The sequence below is a fragment of the Dama dama genome, chromosome X, assembly GCF_033118175.1.
Source record: "Dama dama isolate Ldn47 chromosome X, ASM3311817v1, whole genome shotgun sequence".
Lineage (NCBI taxonomy): Eukaryota > Metazoa > Chordata > Mammalia > Artiodactyla > Cervidae > Dama > Dama dama.
The window spans coordinates 22,840,417-22,853,333 of NC_083714.1; the positions used below are offsets into that span (position 1 = coordinate 22,840,417).

General features: G+C 41.9%; 1 protein-coding gene across 1 annotated transcript in view; it reads right to left on the minus strand.

Moving 5' to 3' along the window:
* The window catches only part of KIAA1210 (KIAA1210 ortholog), a 43,783-nt gene extending 32,519 nt beyond the window's left edge, over positions 1 to 11,264 (minus strand). The window contains exons 1-4 of the mRNA XM_061137526.1: positions 11,204 to 11,264; positions 5,909 to 6,077; positions 2,852 to 2,978; positions 2,484 to 2,609 (exon numbers count right to left, since the gene is read on the minus strand). Of these exons, the coding sequence (XP_060993509.1) occupies positions 2,484 to 2,609; positions 2,852 to 2,978; positions 5,909 to 6,077; positions 11,204 to 11,264 (483 nt within the window). The remainder of the gene's footprint in view (positions 1 to 2,483; positions 2,610 to 2,851; positions 2,979 to 5,908; positions 6,078 to 11,203) is intronic.
* Between the last annotated feature and the right edge of the window lie 1,653 nt (positions 11,265 to 12,917).

The following is a 12,917-nucleotide window of genomic DNA, read 5'->3' on the forward strand; positions in this document are numbered from 1 at the left end:
TTATACTTGAATTGGAGGCACTGGCCCCTGCCATGATCCTCTTGATGTGTATCAGAACCCCCAAATTTATCTTTAACAAATACTGGCTAAGCATGTACAATGTGCCACACCCATTCTAGGCACTGGGTCTACAGCAATAAACAAAACAAAATCCTTGTTGACATGGAACAGACATGCTTGATTCTGTCATAGGTTCTGCTCCTGCTCAGGACAGATGGGTGTCAAACTCTCAAAGCCAAAGAAAAGGGGCCACATTGAGTTTCTGCCTGTGGGGTACTCCTGGCCAATGTCTAAGGTGCCCTCTTATGACTACTAGGCCCCACTCGGGGCTCTTAAGAACAAACCTTGGGGATTAACAATCCCAAAGCACAATTATAATAATAATCACTGTACTAATGGCAGCTAACTTTTACGGAAGGCTTTACTTGGCTTTTGTTGCTCACTCACTAAGTTGTGTCTGACTCTTTGCAACCCCATGGACTGCAGCACACCAACCTTCCCGGTCCTTCACTATCACCTGGAGTTTGCTCAAACTCATATCCATTGAGTCTGTGATGCCATCTAACCATCTCATTCTCTGTCACCCTCTTCTCCTCCTGCCCTCAATTTTTCCCAGCATCAGGGTCTCTTCCAATGAGTTGGCTCTTCGCATCAGGTGGTCAAAGTATTGGAGCTTCAGCTTCAGCATCAGTCCTTCCAATGAATATTCAGGGTTGATTTCCTTTAGGATTGACTGGTTTGATCTCCTTGCAGTCCAAGGGACTCTCAAGAGTCTTCTCTAGCGTGACAGTTCAAAAGTATCAATTCTTTGGCTCTCAGCCTTCTTTATGGTCCAACTCTCAAAATCCATACATGACTACTGGAAAAACCATAGCTTTGACTGGACAGACTTTTGTTGGCAAAGTGATGTCTCTGCTTTTTAATACACTGTCTAGGTTTGTCATAGCTTTCCTTCCAAGGAGCAAGCATCTTTTAATTTCATGGCTGTAGTTACTGTTCACAGTGATTTTGGAGCCCAAGGAAATAAAGTCTGTCACTGTTTCCATTTCCCCCCCAGCAGTACGTGAACTGAGAACTTCCAGATGTTCAAGCTGGATTTAGCAAAGGCAGAGGAACCAGAGATCAAATTGCTAACATCCGTTGGATCATAGAAAAAAGCAAGAGAATTCCAGAAAGACATCTACTTCTGCTTCACTGAATACTCAGAAGGCTTTGACTGTGTGGATCATAACAAACTGTGGAAAATTCTTAAAGAAATGGAAATACCAGACCACCTTACCTGTCTCCTGATAAACCTGTATGAAGGTCAAGAAGCAACAGTGAGAACTGGACATGGGACAACAGGCTGGTTCCAAATTGGGAAAAATACATCTAGGCAGCATATTGTCACCCTGCTTATTTAACTTATATGCAGAGTACATAGTGTGAAATTCCAGGCTGTTGAAGCCTAGCTTGAAGGATTTTGAGCATGGCCTTGCTAGCATATGAAATGAGTACCATTGTGTGCTAGTTTGAACCTTCTTTGGCATTGCTCTTCTTTGGGATTGGAATGAAAACTGACCTTTTCCAGTCCTATGGCCACTGCTGAATTTTCCAAATTTGCTGGTATATTGAGTGCCACACTTTCACAGTATCATCTTTTAGGATTTGAAATAGCTCAACTGGAATTCTATCACCTCTACTAGCTTTGTTCATAGTAATGCTTCCTAAGGCCCACTTGGCTTCACATTCCAGGGTATCTATCTATCTTTAGGCGATAGATGGTAACACCAATGTGGTTACCATAGTGGTTACCTAAGACCTTGTTTGTACAGTTCTTCTGTGTATTCTTGCCACCTCTTCTTAATATCTTCTGCTTCTGTTAGGTCCATACCATTTCTGTCCTTTATTGTGCCCATCTTTGTATGAAATATTCCCTTGGTATCTCTAATTTTCTTAAAGAGATCTCTAGTTTTTCCCATTCTATTGTTTTCCTCTATTTCTTTGCATTAATCATGAGGAAGGCTTTCTTATCTCTCCTTGCTATTCTCTGGAACTCTGTACTCAGATGGATATATCTTTCCCTTTCTCCCTTATCTTTCCCTTCTCTTCTTTTCTCAGCTATTTGTGAGGCCTCCTCAGACAATGGAGACTAAAGATGTACCCTCCTTCCTGTTGAGGCAGGGCCAGAGAACTTCAACATCTTACAGACTGGGCTAATGGAAAGACTAAAGGCTGGAGGTCAACACATCTGAATCAGAGTTTCAGGGCTACCACTAACTGTATGGTAAGCTGGAACAATTTCTTTAATCTCTCTGAGTCTTTATTCAATCCTCACAGGCAACCCCTTGAACTAGATATTTATATTATACCCATTATAGATGAAGAAAGGAGGGCTCAGAGAGATTAAGTAATCAGCCCAAAGTCACAGGGCCAATAAATAATAGAGCAGGGATTCAAGAATAGGTCTGCCTGTTTGACTTTGAACAATTCTACTTTATTACCTCAGTGGTCTTGGAGCCTGCAACACAGAATTCACTTCTGTCTGTACCTCTTGGCACAGTTCCAAACACAGCTTCATGCATGCTACCAATCTCAGCTCTAGGCAGAGTAATAAAAACATGAGATCTCTGTGGAAGAAAGAAAAAACATGGGGGTTGGAATGCCTGCACATTAATGTCACCATTATAATACTCAGAGCATTTTGGGGGAGCGTAAAGAGAAGTGAATATGGTGATCCTGGCCAATACTGTGTGTCAGGCACTAGGGAAGCTCATCATATACTTAGATATTCTCTCATTCAGCGTTTACAACAGTGGGGGTGGAGTCAGGAGTAGTCCAAGTATGCGCTGCTGCTCGAGTTCACCATTACCTGCAAAGGTCTGCCTCTTGGGATCTCTGGAGAGGGGTATAGCTTCCTTTCTGATCTTTCAGGGTCAGGCTCCAACACAAAGATGCTGTCATGAGACAGGGCTCTGGTCCCCATTCTGTTCTTGGCCCTGACCAGGAAGGAAAAAGTCTTATGAAAGCAGCCAAGGGAACCAAAGATACATGTGTATCTATACTATGGCTTACCACAGACACCTCAGAAGCATATGTGCTGACACACACAGTCTTCTGTGAGATATTGAGTGAAAAAAATAAAGAATAGTATGGTCCCATTTAATACATATACATATATGACATGGGCTTCCCAGGTGGTGCTAGTGGTAAAGAGCTCGCCAGCCAATTCAGGAGACGTAAGAGACTCCCGTTCGATCCTTGGGTTGGGAAGATCCCCTGAAGGAGGGCATGGCAACCCACTCCAGTATTCTTGCCTGGAGAATCCTATGGACAGAGGAGCCTGGCGAGCTACAGTCCATGGGTTCACAAAGAATCAGATATGAATGAAGTGACTGAGCACACATATATTACATACATATATAGTTTGTGATCACAGAGAAAAGTCTGGAAGGGTATCCACCAAACTGTTAGCGGTGTTTCCCTCTGAGGAATGGCACTAGGAAGAGCAGGAGTACTTTCATTTTATACTCTATGTACTTCTGCATAATTTTAACGTTTTCAAATGATCCACATATTTTTTTAATATAATAGCTTTACTGAGATATAGCTTACATACCATATAATTCACCACTGAAAGTATACAGTTCAGCAGTGACAACACTGTGGAAGGGGAAGGAAGACTCTGAGTCTTGCTATTATTAAGGTGAAAGTTATAAAAGATCTTCCCTCTTCCACCCCACCCTCTGGATTTTAGTAGAGCTAATCTTAGTCTTCCTTATATCTATATGACTGAGTGACTGAACTGACTGAGACCTATAAGGCAATGGTCTATAATGTATGGTTTGTGAGGTATGAAGCAAGCTCCTCGGTGCAAAACCATCTCCCTCCCTAGTAAAGCTATCTGAAATTCCTCACATTCAATGCACTCATTAAGGTCCGTTTTAAAGAGACCTCTGTGCTGTTAGTAGGCAGTATAACACATTTGCTAACTGCCTTATTAGTTCAGTTCAGTTCAGTTGCTCAGTTGCATCTTACTCTTTGCAACCCCATGAACTGCAGCATTCCAGGCCTCCTTGTCCATCACCAACTCCTGGAGCTTGCTCAAATTCATGTCCATTGAGTCTGTGATATCATCCAAACAACTCATCCTCTGTCTTCCCCTTCTCCTCCTGCCCTCAATCTTTCCCAGCATCAGGGTCTCTTCCAATGAGTTGGCTCTTTTGGAAAGACCCTGATGCTGGGAAATATTGAAAGTGGAAGGAGAAGGGGGCGACAGAGGATGAGATGGTTGGATGGCATCACCGACTCAGTGGACATGAGTTTGAGTAAACTCCAGGAGTTTGGTGATGGATAGGGAGGCCTAGTGTGCTGCAGTCCATGGGGTCGCAAAGAGTTAGACACGACTGAGAAACTGAAATGAGCTGAACTGACTCTGCATGTAAGTTAAATAAGCAGAGTGATAAGATACAGCCTTGACGTACTCCTTTCCCAATTTGGAACCAGTCCATTGTTCCATGTCTAGTTCTAACTGTTGCTTTTTGACATGTGTACAGACTTCTCAGGAAGCAGGTAAGGTGATCTGGTATTCCCATCTTTAAGAATCTTCCACAGTTTGTTGTTATCCACACAAAGACTTTGGTGTAGTCAATAAAGCAGAAGTAGAAGTTTTCCTGGTACTCTCTTGCTTTTTCTATGAACCAACGGATGTTGGCAATTTGATCTCTGGTTCCTCTGCCTTTGCTAAATTCAACTTGAACATCTGGAATTTCTCAGTTCACATACTGCTGAAGCCTAGCTTGGAGAATTTTGAGCATTACTTTGCTAGCATATGAGATGAGTGCAATTGTGTGGTAGTTTGAACATTCTTTGGCATTGCCTTTCTTTGGGATTGGAATGAAAACTGACCTTTTCCAGTCTTGTGGCCACTGCTGAGCTTTCCAAACTTGCTGACATACTGAGTGCAGCACTTTCACAGAATCATCTTTTAGGATTTGAAATAGCTCAACTGGAATTCCATCACCTCTACTACCTTTCATTACCTCCAAGCAAAGCCTTGAGACAATGGATAGCAGGACACTTGAGTTCTGTTGGGATTTCAGATGAGTCTGGGGTTTAAGGCCAGGGGAACAAGTCCAAGTGGAACTCCATAGAGGGGAATTCAATTGATCCAGAAAGAGCTGGGTGGATACTGGGCATCCAGATTTTCCACATTTCTAAGATGTGGAATTTGGGTCCTCAAAGATGAAAATATGAATAGGAGTGGCAGTGGTGGCTGAGAAACAGTCTTCCCCATACTTTATATGATCAGTTACAGCATTTCCCCCAGTCTCTTGGGATGGAGGGAGAAATAGACTTGGGTTCCTTGCTTGCCTGTTTTTTTTTTTTTTTAATTAACACAGTGATTTCATCCTTATGTCCCAACCCAGCTAGATGGCTTCACCACCTAAGATTTTAATCACACATTATGAGATCTGGAGTCTGAGGGCTGGGCAAGCAAATCAGATCAAGCTTCCAAAATGATGGAGACTATCCTTCACTTACGAAACAGAGGCCACCAGCTCCTCTCTAGTGGTAGGCTCCACATCTCAAGTGCTTGTAGCTGTGACACAGCAGGATTGCCCTGATCTACCCACACCCTCTCACCCAGTGCTCTTAGGGGAGTGGGGTATGCATTTGGTATGCCCCATCCAACCCACTGACCTGTGAGGCCCAGACAGCAAGCATATATCTATGAGCACAGGGGAAACCCCCCCCCCCCCCAGGATGTGGCTGCATTGGCAATGGCTGCAGACCCACCTCCCACAGGCAGGATGACCAAGAGCCCCTGGGGACTAAAGGCCAGTGATGATTCAGCCACCAAAGGAGGACCTGGATGTAGCTCCCTGCCCTTTGCCTTGTCCCTGGCCTTCACCCCTCCTGAGCTTACCCTGGCTTGGTTTGTTGACCTTCTTGAACTGACTTCAGAGAAAAGATGTCAATACTGCTGCTGGACAAGCTTTGTTTGAGCCATCTCCCTCCCCGGGCACCTTTGGACTCTTTCTTCTTCTTCTTGCCAAAGAAGCTCTTGAAGGCTTTAAATTTGGATTTCTTTTTTCCTGGAAGTTAGAAATGCAATTGAAGCAGAGTGTGATGGTGGAAGGGAAGACAGGAGAGGAAATGGCTTTCATGACGGGAATGAGGAGTAGGATCCCAGAGGCCTTGTGGGTCCTAGCTTTCACACCAGTGCCCCTGGCATCGTTCATCTGTTTTGTTCTCTTCTTAGGAACTCACCAACAAAATATCCGAGTTTCTGGTGAAAGCAGAAGCTCAGGCCCCAGCCTGTGGCCTCTGGGCAGCCTCTATTCAGGCTCAACTCACCCTGCATGCACTTGCCTCTCAATTTCAACTATTAACACACACCTCTTTCCTGGTCCTAAGAAGTTCATTCATACGCAGCAACTTTTGAGCCAACATAAGCACTTGGTACCCTGATCACTGGAGTCTTCGTGATCCAGCTGGGAAGCCAAGCTTCCACATGTGACAGATACTTCAGGACCTTTGGAAATCCATGTGGGAGCTGGTATTGCCCAACCTGTGTGCTGCAAGGATGCAGACCCAAGGCACAAGTGCAGGGGGTTGGTGTGGTCATGGAAGATGTCTTCTAAGAAGGGCTTTATGAGGAAGGGAGAGGGCCAGGAATTGGGAAGAAAGGGGTGCTGGGCAAAGAAGCACCCTGTGCAAAAGGCGTGACAACGAGACCAAAGAATTTTGCAAGGGAGGGTGTATGTGTGTGTGCGTGTATGTGTGGGTGAATTATGTGCACTGTTCCTCAATTATTGCTGATTGGTTCAGATTACCTACAGGGCTACTGCCCTCTGCACATGCAGATAATTGAAAGTTTGTTCTACTATCATTAAAAAAAAAAAAACCAGGGCAGCTTTCAATGCTCCTCAGGCTCTCTCTGGGTTTTCTTGAGTTTCCTAATAAGTACATATATCCTTCTCCAGGCTCAGAGGAGGGAAAGGGGAGAGGAGTTTGTGCTGCATTCATCCGTAAGAAGGAACCTGCTCTTACTGCTTCACATGCAGTAATTTACCAACTCAGGTGTCTCATTCCAGTTCCCAACAGCCTGGTCTCTGGAAGTCAACAAGACTGTTACAATATAGGCTTAGTGATGTGATGGAAAACACCACCAGAGAGTAAGAAAACTCTAGAATCCTGAGCTTGGTTTGGCTCTGCTATCGATTAGCTCTGTAACCTCAGGTAAGTCACTCAACCTCTCTGGGGCTCAGCTGGAAAATGAGGGGATCATGCTAATCAGTGTCTCCCAAAGTGTGTTCAGAGGGATGCTCATAGGTCTGTTGCATGAAAAGGGGGGTGTGCAGTCTAGTCAATCTGGAAAACGCTGATTAAACACAGTTTAGCAGTCTGTGTTCCAACAAAAGTTTTCTGAAACTTCAACATGCCTATGTGGATGGTGAAGTGCCAAGAAACTGGGTAACAATGTTGTCTCCCCAGTGCATGTATGCAGAACGTCTAGCAAAACACACTTAGGCAAATGCTGAAGTAGGGCTCCTTCTAGTGCTGAAATATTATGGCCTGTCTGTGTACTGATTACTCCCGGGCCTGCCTATAATAGAACCTTTAGAAAGGTTTCTAAACCTCAAGGCCTGCCTTAAGTCCAATTTTCCACCATCACTACAATTCATGCTCCTCTTTGCACACTTAAAACTTGACTGTTGGCACCACACATTTTGCATCTGAATGTTCTCTAGTCTGTCCATTCATTCATTCATTCAACTATTCAGGGAACATTTATTAAGGTCAAGCACTTACTACGTTTTGCGTATCAATGAGAAAGGAATAAAATGCGGTTCTATGTCTTAGATACTGTCCCCCACCTCAGGGCTGTAGCCAGGCCCTCTTAAGCATCCTTTTTAGCAACTAGCACAATGCAAACACACTGTGACACTCCAGAGACAACTGAATCCACTGAGGGGTGCAGAAAACCAACATAGCTTGCCACATCCCTTAAATTGAGATCACTGTGCAGAGCCATTCTTAAGCATCCTATCATTTAAATACTGGCCCTTATCGGGATTGATACAAATTGTAAATAATGTGGTAAAGAGTTTGGCATAAGATCTGGCATGTAGTAAATGCTAATAAATGAGCTAGAATTAAGGAATCAATAATTGTCTATTAAGACCAGATTCAATTCTAGCCTCCAACTAATAAAAATAAATGAAAAAAAAAAAAGACCAGATTCAATTCTATCTGTAAAACAGATCTATCAATTCTAACCATCTAACCATCTATAGATAAAGAGAAGCACCATTGGGGCAATGAAGGAAGATGGTAGTATGTATGCTTGATAATCGCTGCTTAAGTAACGTCAGTTCTGAATGGTCTGAGGAATCTCTCATTTACTAGGATATACCTACATAGGGTCATGGTTAGGATAAATTTGGCAAGTGTACCTTGAGACAGACAGAATAAAGCATGAAGACGCATTAGGAAATATTTATTTTTCCAAGTTCCATTCTTTAATTTTTTAAGGAAAAAAATTAAATGAATTTCTAGGATAATGAATTATTTAAAATGATGTTTGACCTCATAGAACTACTGTGAGGATTCAACACGGAAGTGCGGAAAAGTATACAGGACAGAGTAGGCTGGCTCTAAAATAATCTGCATTTTGCTCCCCAGCTTTCTTAATCTTCCCACCCCCTAAGGATTTCTAAAATCCATGAATTGGGGAGATTTTTATGTAAAATCCTGATTACTATACTCTGTTAATGACTATACTCAGTTTTTTACTGGGATATATTTACCAATTAGATCTCAGGGTAAATGTATTTGTAGTATCTGTAGTATTTGCCTACTTCTGTGGTGTAAACCCTAAAGGAGATCAGTCCTGCGTGTTCATTGGAAGGACTGATGCTGAAGCTGAAACACCAATACTTTGGCCACCTCATGCGAAGAGTTGACTCATTGGAAAAGACCCTGATGCTGGGAGGGATTGAGGGCAGGAGGAGAAGGGGATGACAGAGAATGAGATGACTGGATGGCATCACTGACTCGATGGGCATGAGTTTGAGTAAACTCTGGGAGTTGGTGATGGACAGGGAGGCCTGGTGTGCTGTGATTTATGGGGTGGCAAAGAGTTGGACACGACTGAGGGACTGAACTGAACTAAACTGAACTGTGGTGTAAATACTCCCATTGTGGTCAATTTCAAGCTAGTAATATGACATTTAGGAAGAGACATGCACAGCCTCTCAAGTCAGCATGAGCCAGCTCCAACAGACCACTAAATAATTCCTGCCCAGTGATAAAGAACTGGGCAGTGCCACCTCAGTTTTACAGCCTGAAAAGTTTATTGGAAGTGTTTTTATTCAGTTATTAAGTGTTTGTAGATTGTGTCACGGATCTAGCTGCCACCTGCTGATTCTCTCCTGTCTCTCTTTGCTGGTATGTAAGAAGCAGGTTTGCAACTTGAAATCCTCTAGCTTTGCCCACCTCCCACTCCAGTATTCTTGCCTTGGAAATCCCATAGACAGAGGAGCCTAGTGTGCTACAGTCCATGGGGTCACAAAGAGTTGGACATGGCTTAGTGACTAAACAACAACAACACTTATGTAGGTCACCTGTACACTGGGTAACTTATTCCCCTACAAGGCACAGCAGTGGTGGTCAGTGAGCTGACAGCTGTCTGGATTTCTCCTGTAACAAAGCCATTGGCCTCCCTGTCTGAGTCCAAGGACTACATATTTCCAAACAGGCAGTAGCTTTCAACATCCCCATCCACTGAGGGCCGGCAGTATGTCACATGCCAGGAAACAGCCCATGGAAGCCATCCCCCGATCTTCCCCCAGAGAAAATAACACAACTCCAATGAAGAAATTATTGCCTCAGGTTGTGTATTTGCTTGTCTACCATGCACACAGGCAGCCCTTCTGAGTTGAACTTAATGAGCTTTCAAAATGCAAGGCGCATAATGGTGACCTCGTTCTCTTGCATTGCTTCTTGGAAAGAAAATTCTTCTAATTAGCCTTTCTTCCCTTCAACTTCCCAACAGCCACTGTATTCTCTGTCTGGCAATGACTCATACTACAAATGTACCCAAATGTTTGGTCTCTTAAAAAGGATTGTGAACAGAGAAAGGGTATTTCCTTACCTCCACTCTTCATCAAGATGCACTGCATTGCCATTTTTTTTGGTAGACATCTGTCTAGCTCGTATCCAAAAGGATAGGTCAGTTCATTTGGTTGTTGGGGCTGCTTTGGTGAGGAGGCCTGTCATACATTTATTTATTCATTCATTTCTTAAAAACTTTTGAGTGTCTAATCATGCTCTCTGAGGCCCAATACTGAACAATGGTGACACAGAGATGAAGACCCAAGCCCTGCCCTCAGGGATCCATGCACCATGTTCAGCATCCTCCTACTCACTTCATTAGTGAAGTCAGGCCTCTGGGAAGCCACAAGAAGGTTCCCTGTTCTTTGTCTTTCCAGACCAAGTCTTCTGCCCCACACACTACTAAGAAAACTCAGCAATCATTGAAGAACAACCCAGTGAACTGTTCAATTCAGTTCTGTCTTTAAATTCAATGTCTCACCTTATATCTTAAGGTTCCTCCCCCGCCCCCCACATTTTTTTTCAGTGTCAGTAAAACTTATCATTTTTAGTGACCTTTGCCTATTACCCCATTCATAGTCTCCTATCACTCACAGGTGATTCATAGTTTATAATTATAATTTAAATGTATACACGTCTAAGTAGGTTTTGCAAAAGAAATTTTTGTAAATTGTTCCCATTTAATAGAAGCCTATGATGGTGTCTTTTGTTACTATACCCCCTTGTACCTCAAAATTACAAATTTATCTGTTGGTTAAATCTGGATTACTATCTATGGCAAAACCTCAATTGAACCTCTCCGATCATGGCCTGTTCTGATTTCTTTTTCTGATTAAGCAGAAATACTTCTCTTGCCTTAGTAAACAGAACCTGGCAACCATATTCAAGGAAGATTACAAGGTATAGACAAAACTTTTTAGACTATCAGAGATTGCGATGAAAGAGAAGAGCTTAGAAGATGGAAAAGTAAATATGGACTGAGTCTATTGTCATTAGAAATTTGATATGAACTTGTCTTCTTGTGACTTGATTCTTTCCTCTAGGGGTTAAACACACTAAACAAATCTAGTTCTAGTTATCAAGATTTTACTGGGTTACTTACCCTCATCACTGGTCTCCAGAACTTCCACACTGCCAGAAACTTCACTTAGTGATTCAGCCATCATTGGTTCACTAAAATAAAATATAGAGCAAGAAACCAAAAAAAAAAAAAAATCATTCGATATCCAGTATATTACACAATCATTTTACCTGACTCCTTATCCTCCAGTTAGATTCTTAAACTATGCAAGAAAAGATATATAAAGGGAATTGCCATTAGAGAGAACTATTCTTCCTTTAAAAAAGACAATGATTCCATTTACATGAAATGTACAAGATAGGTAAACACAGAAAGTGTTTTGCTTAGGGCTAGAGGTGCTTTTTTTGAGTGACAGAGCACAGAATTCCTTTCTGAGGTGATAACAATATTCTAAAATTAATTGTGATAGTCATACAAATCTTTGATTTTTAAAAATTTTATTTATTTGGCTCCCTAGGGTCTTAGTTGTGGCACCTGGGATCCTTATTGTGGTGTGAGGGTTCTCTAGTTGTGGCTTACAGGTTAGTTGCTCTGTGGCATGTGGAACCTAAGTTCCCCAACCAAGGATCAAACCTGAATCCCCTGCATTGGAAGGCAGATTCTTAACCACCAGGGAAGTCTCCAAATCTTTGAATATACTAAAAAGCACTGAACTGTATACTTTAAAAGAGTGAATTGTATCATATATGAATTATAGCTCAGTAAGGCTATTACTGGGGCTTCCCTGGCAGTTCAGTGGTTAAGACTCCATGCTTCCAATGCACAGGGTGCAAGTTTGATCCCTGGTGAGGAAACTAAGATCCCACATGCCATGTAGCTCAGCCAAGAATAAATAAATAAATAAAACTGTTACCAAAAAATAAAAGACAAATATACAAAACCTGATCTATTGCTTTGTGTGGGGGCCCATTAGATTTGGAGGCCTTTTACTATTCATGGGTGTACCCAGGCAGACAGAATTGTATTGATATAGCTATAGCTATATAGATAGCTATAAAGAAAAAATTGAGATACCTGACTACATAAAAATTTTAAACTTTTGGCCAAAAAAAATAGAGTCAGCAAAAGAATAACAAGCTAGGAAGTAATACTTACAGCAAATATAGACTTCAGGGTCGATTTTCTTAATTGTCAAGAGTGCATATAAATCAGTAAAAGACAAACCACTGGATATAAAATGGGGCAAATGATACAACCAGAAGTTTATAAAAAAAGAAATACATAAAGAAATGCTCAGTCCTACTCATAATTAAAGAAATGTAAATAAAAATATCAAGCCAACATTTTCACCTATCAGATTGTCAAGAAGTTTTAATTTTGATGTTCCATGCTGACAAAGATGGGGAAAATAGACACGTTCATACATTATGGAGTATAAATTGCTCTCTGAATAAGCAATTTCACAGTATCAAAATAAAAAAATACACATACCTTTCGATACAATAACATCACAACTGGAACTTTACCCTGTAACTATACTCACACTTGCACACAACAATATACATGCAAGAATGTTTCTCACAGCATTGTTTTAAGTAGCCCAGAATGAGAAACAGTCAAAGTGACCATCAAAAGGATAATTCTCCCTTGACTTTGATTCTATGTCATAGGAGAATTATCTGTCCCTGACCTCCTTTCCATTAGTGCAGATAATCAACTGAGAGTCTACTGTACATTTTCTTTTTTTAGGCAAGTCTCAAATTTTTTATTTAAAGAAATGATGCATAATACATAG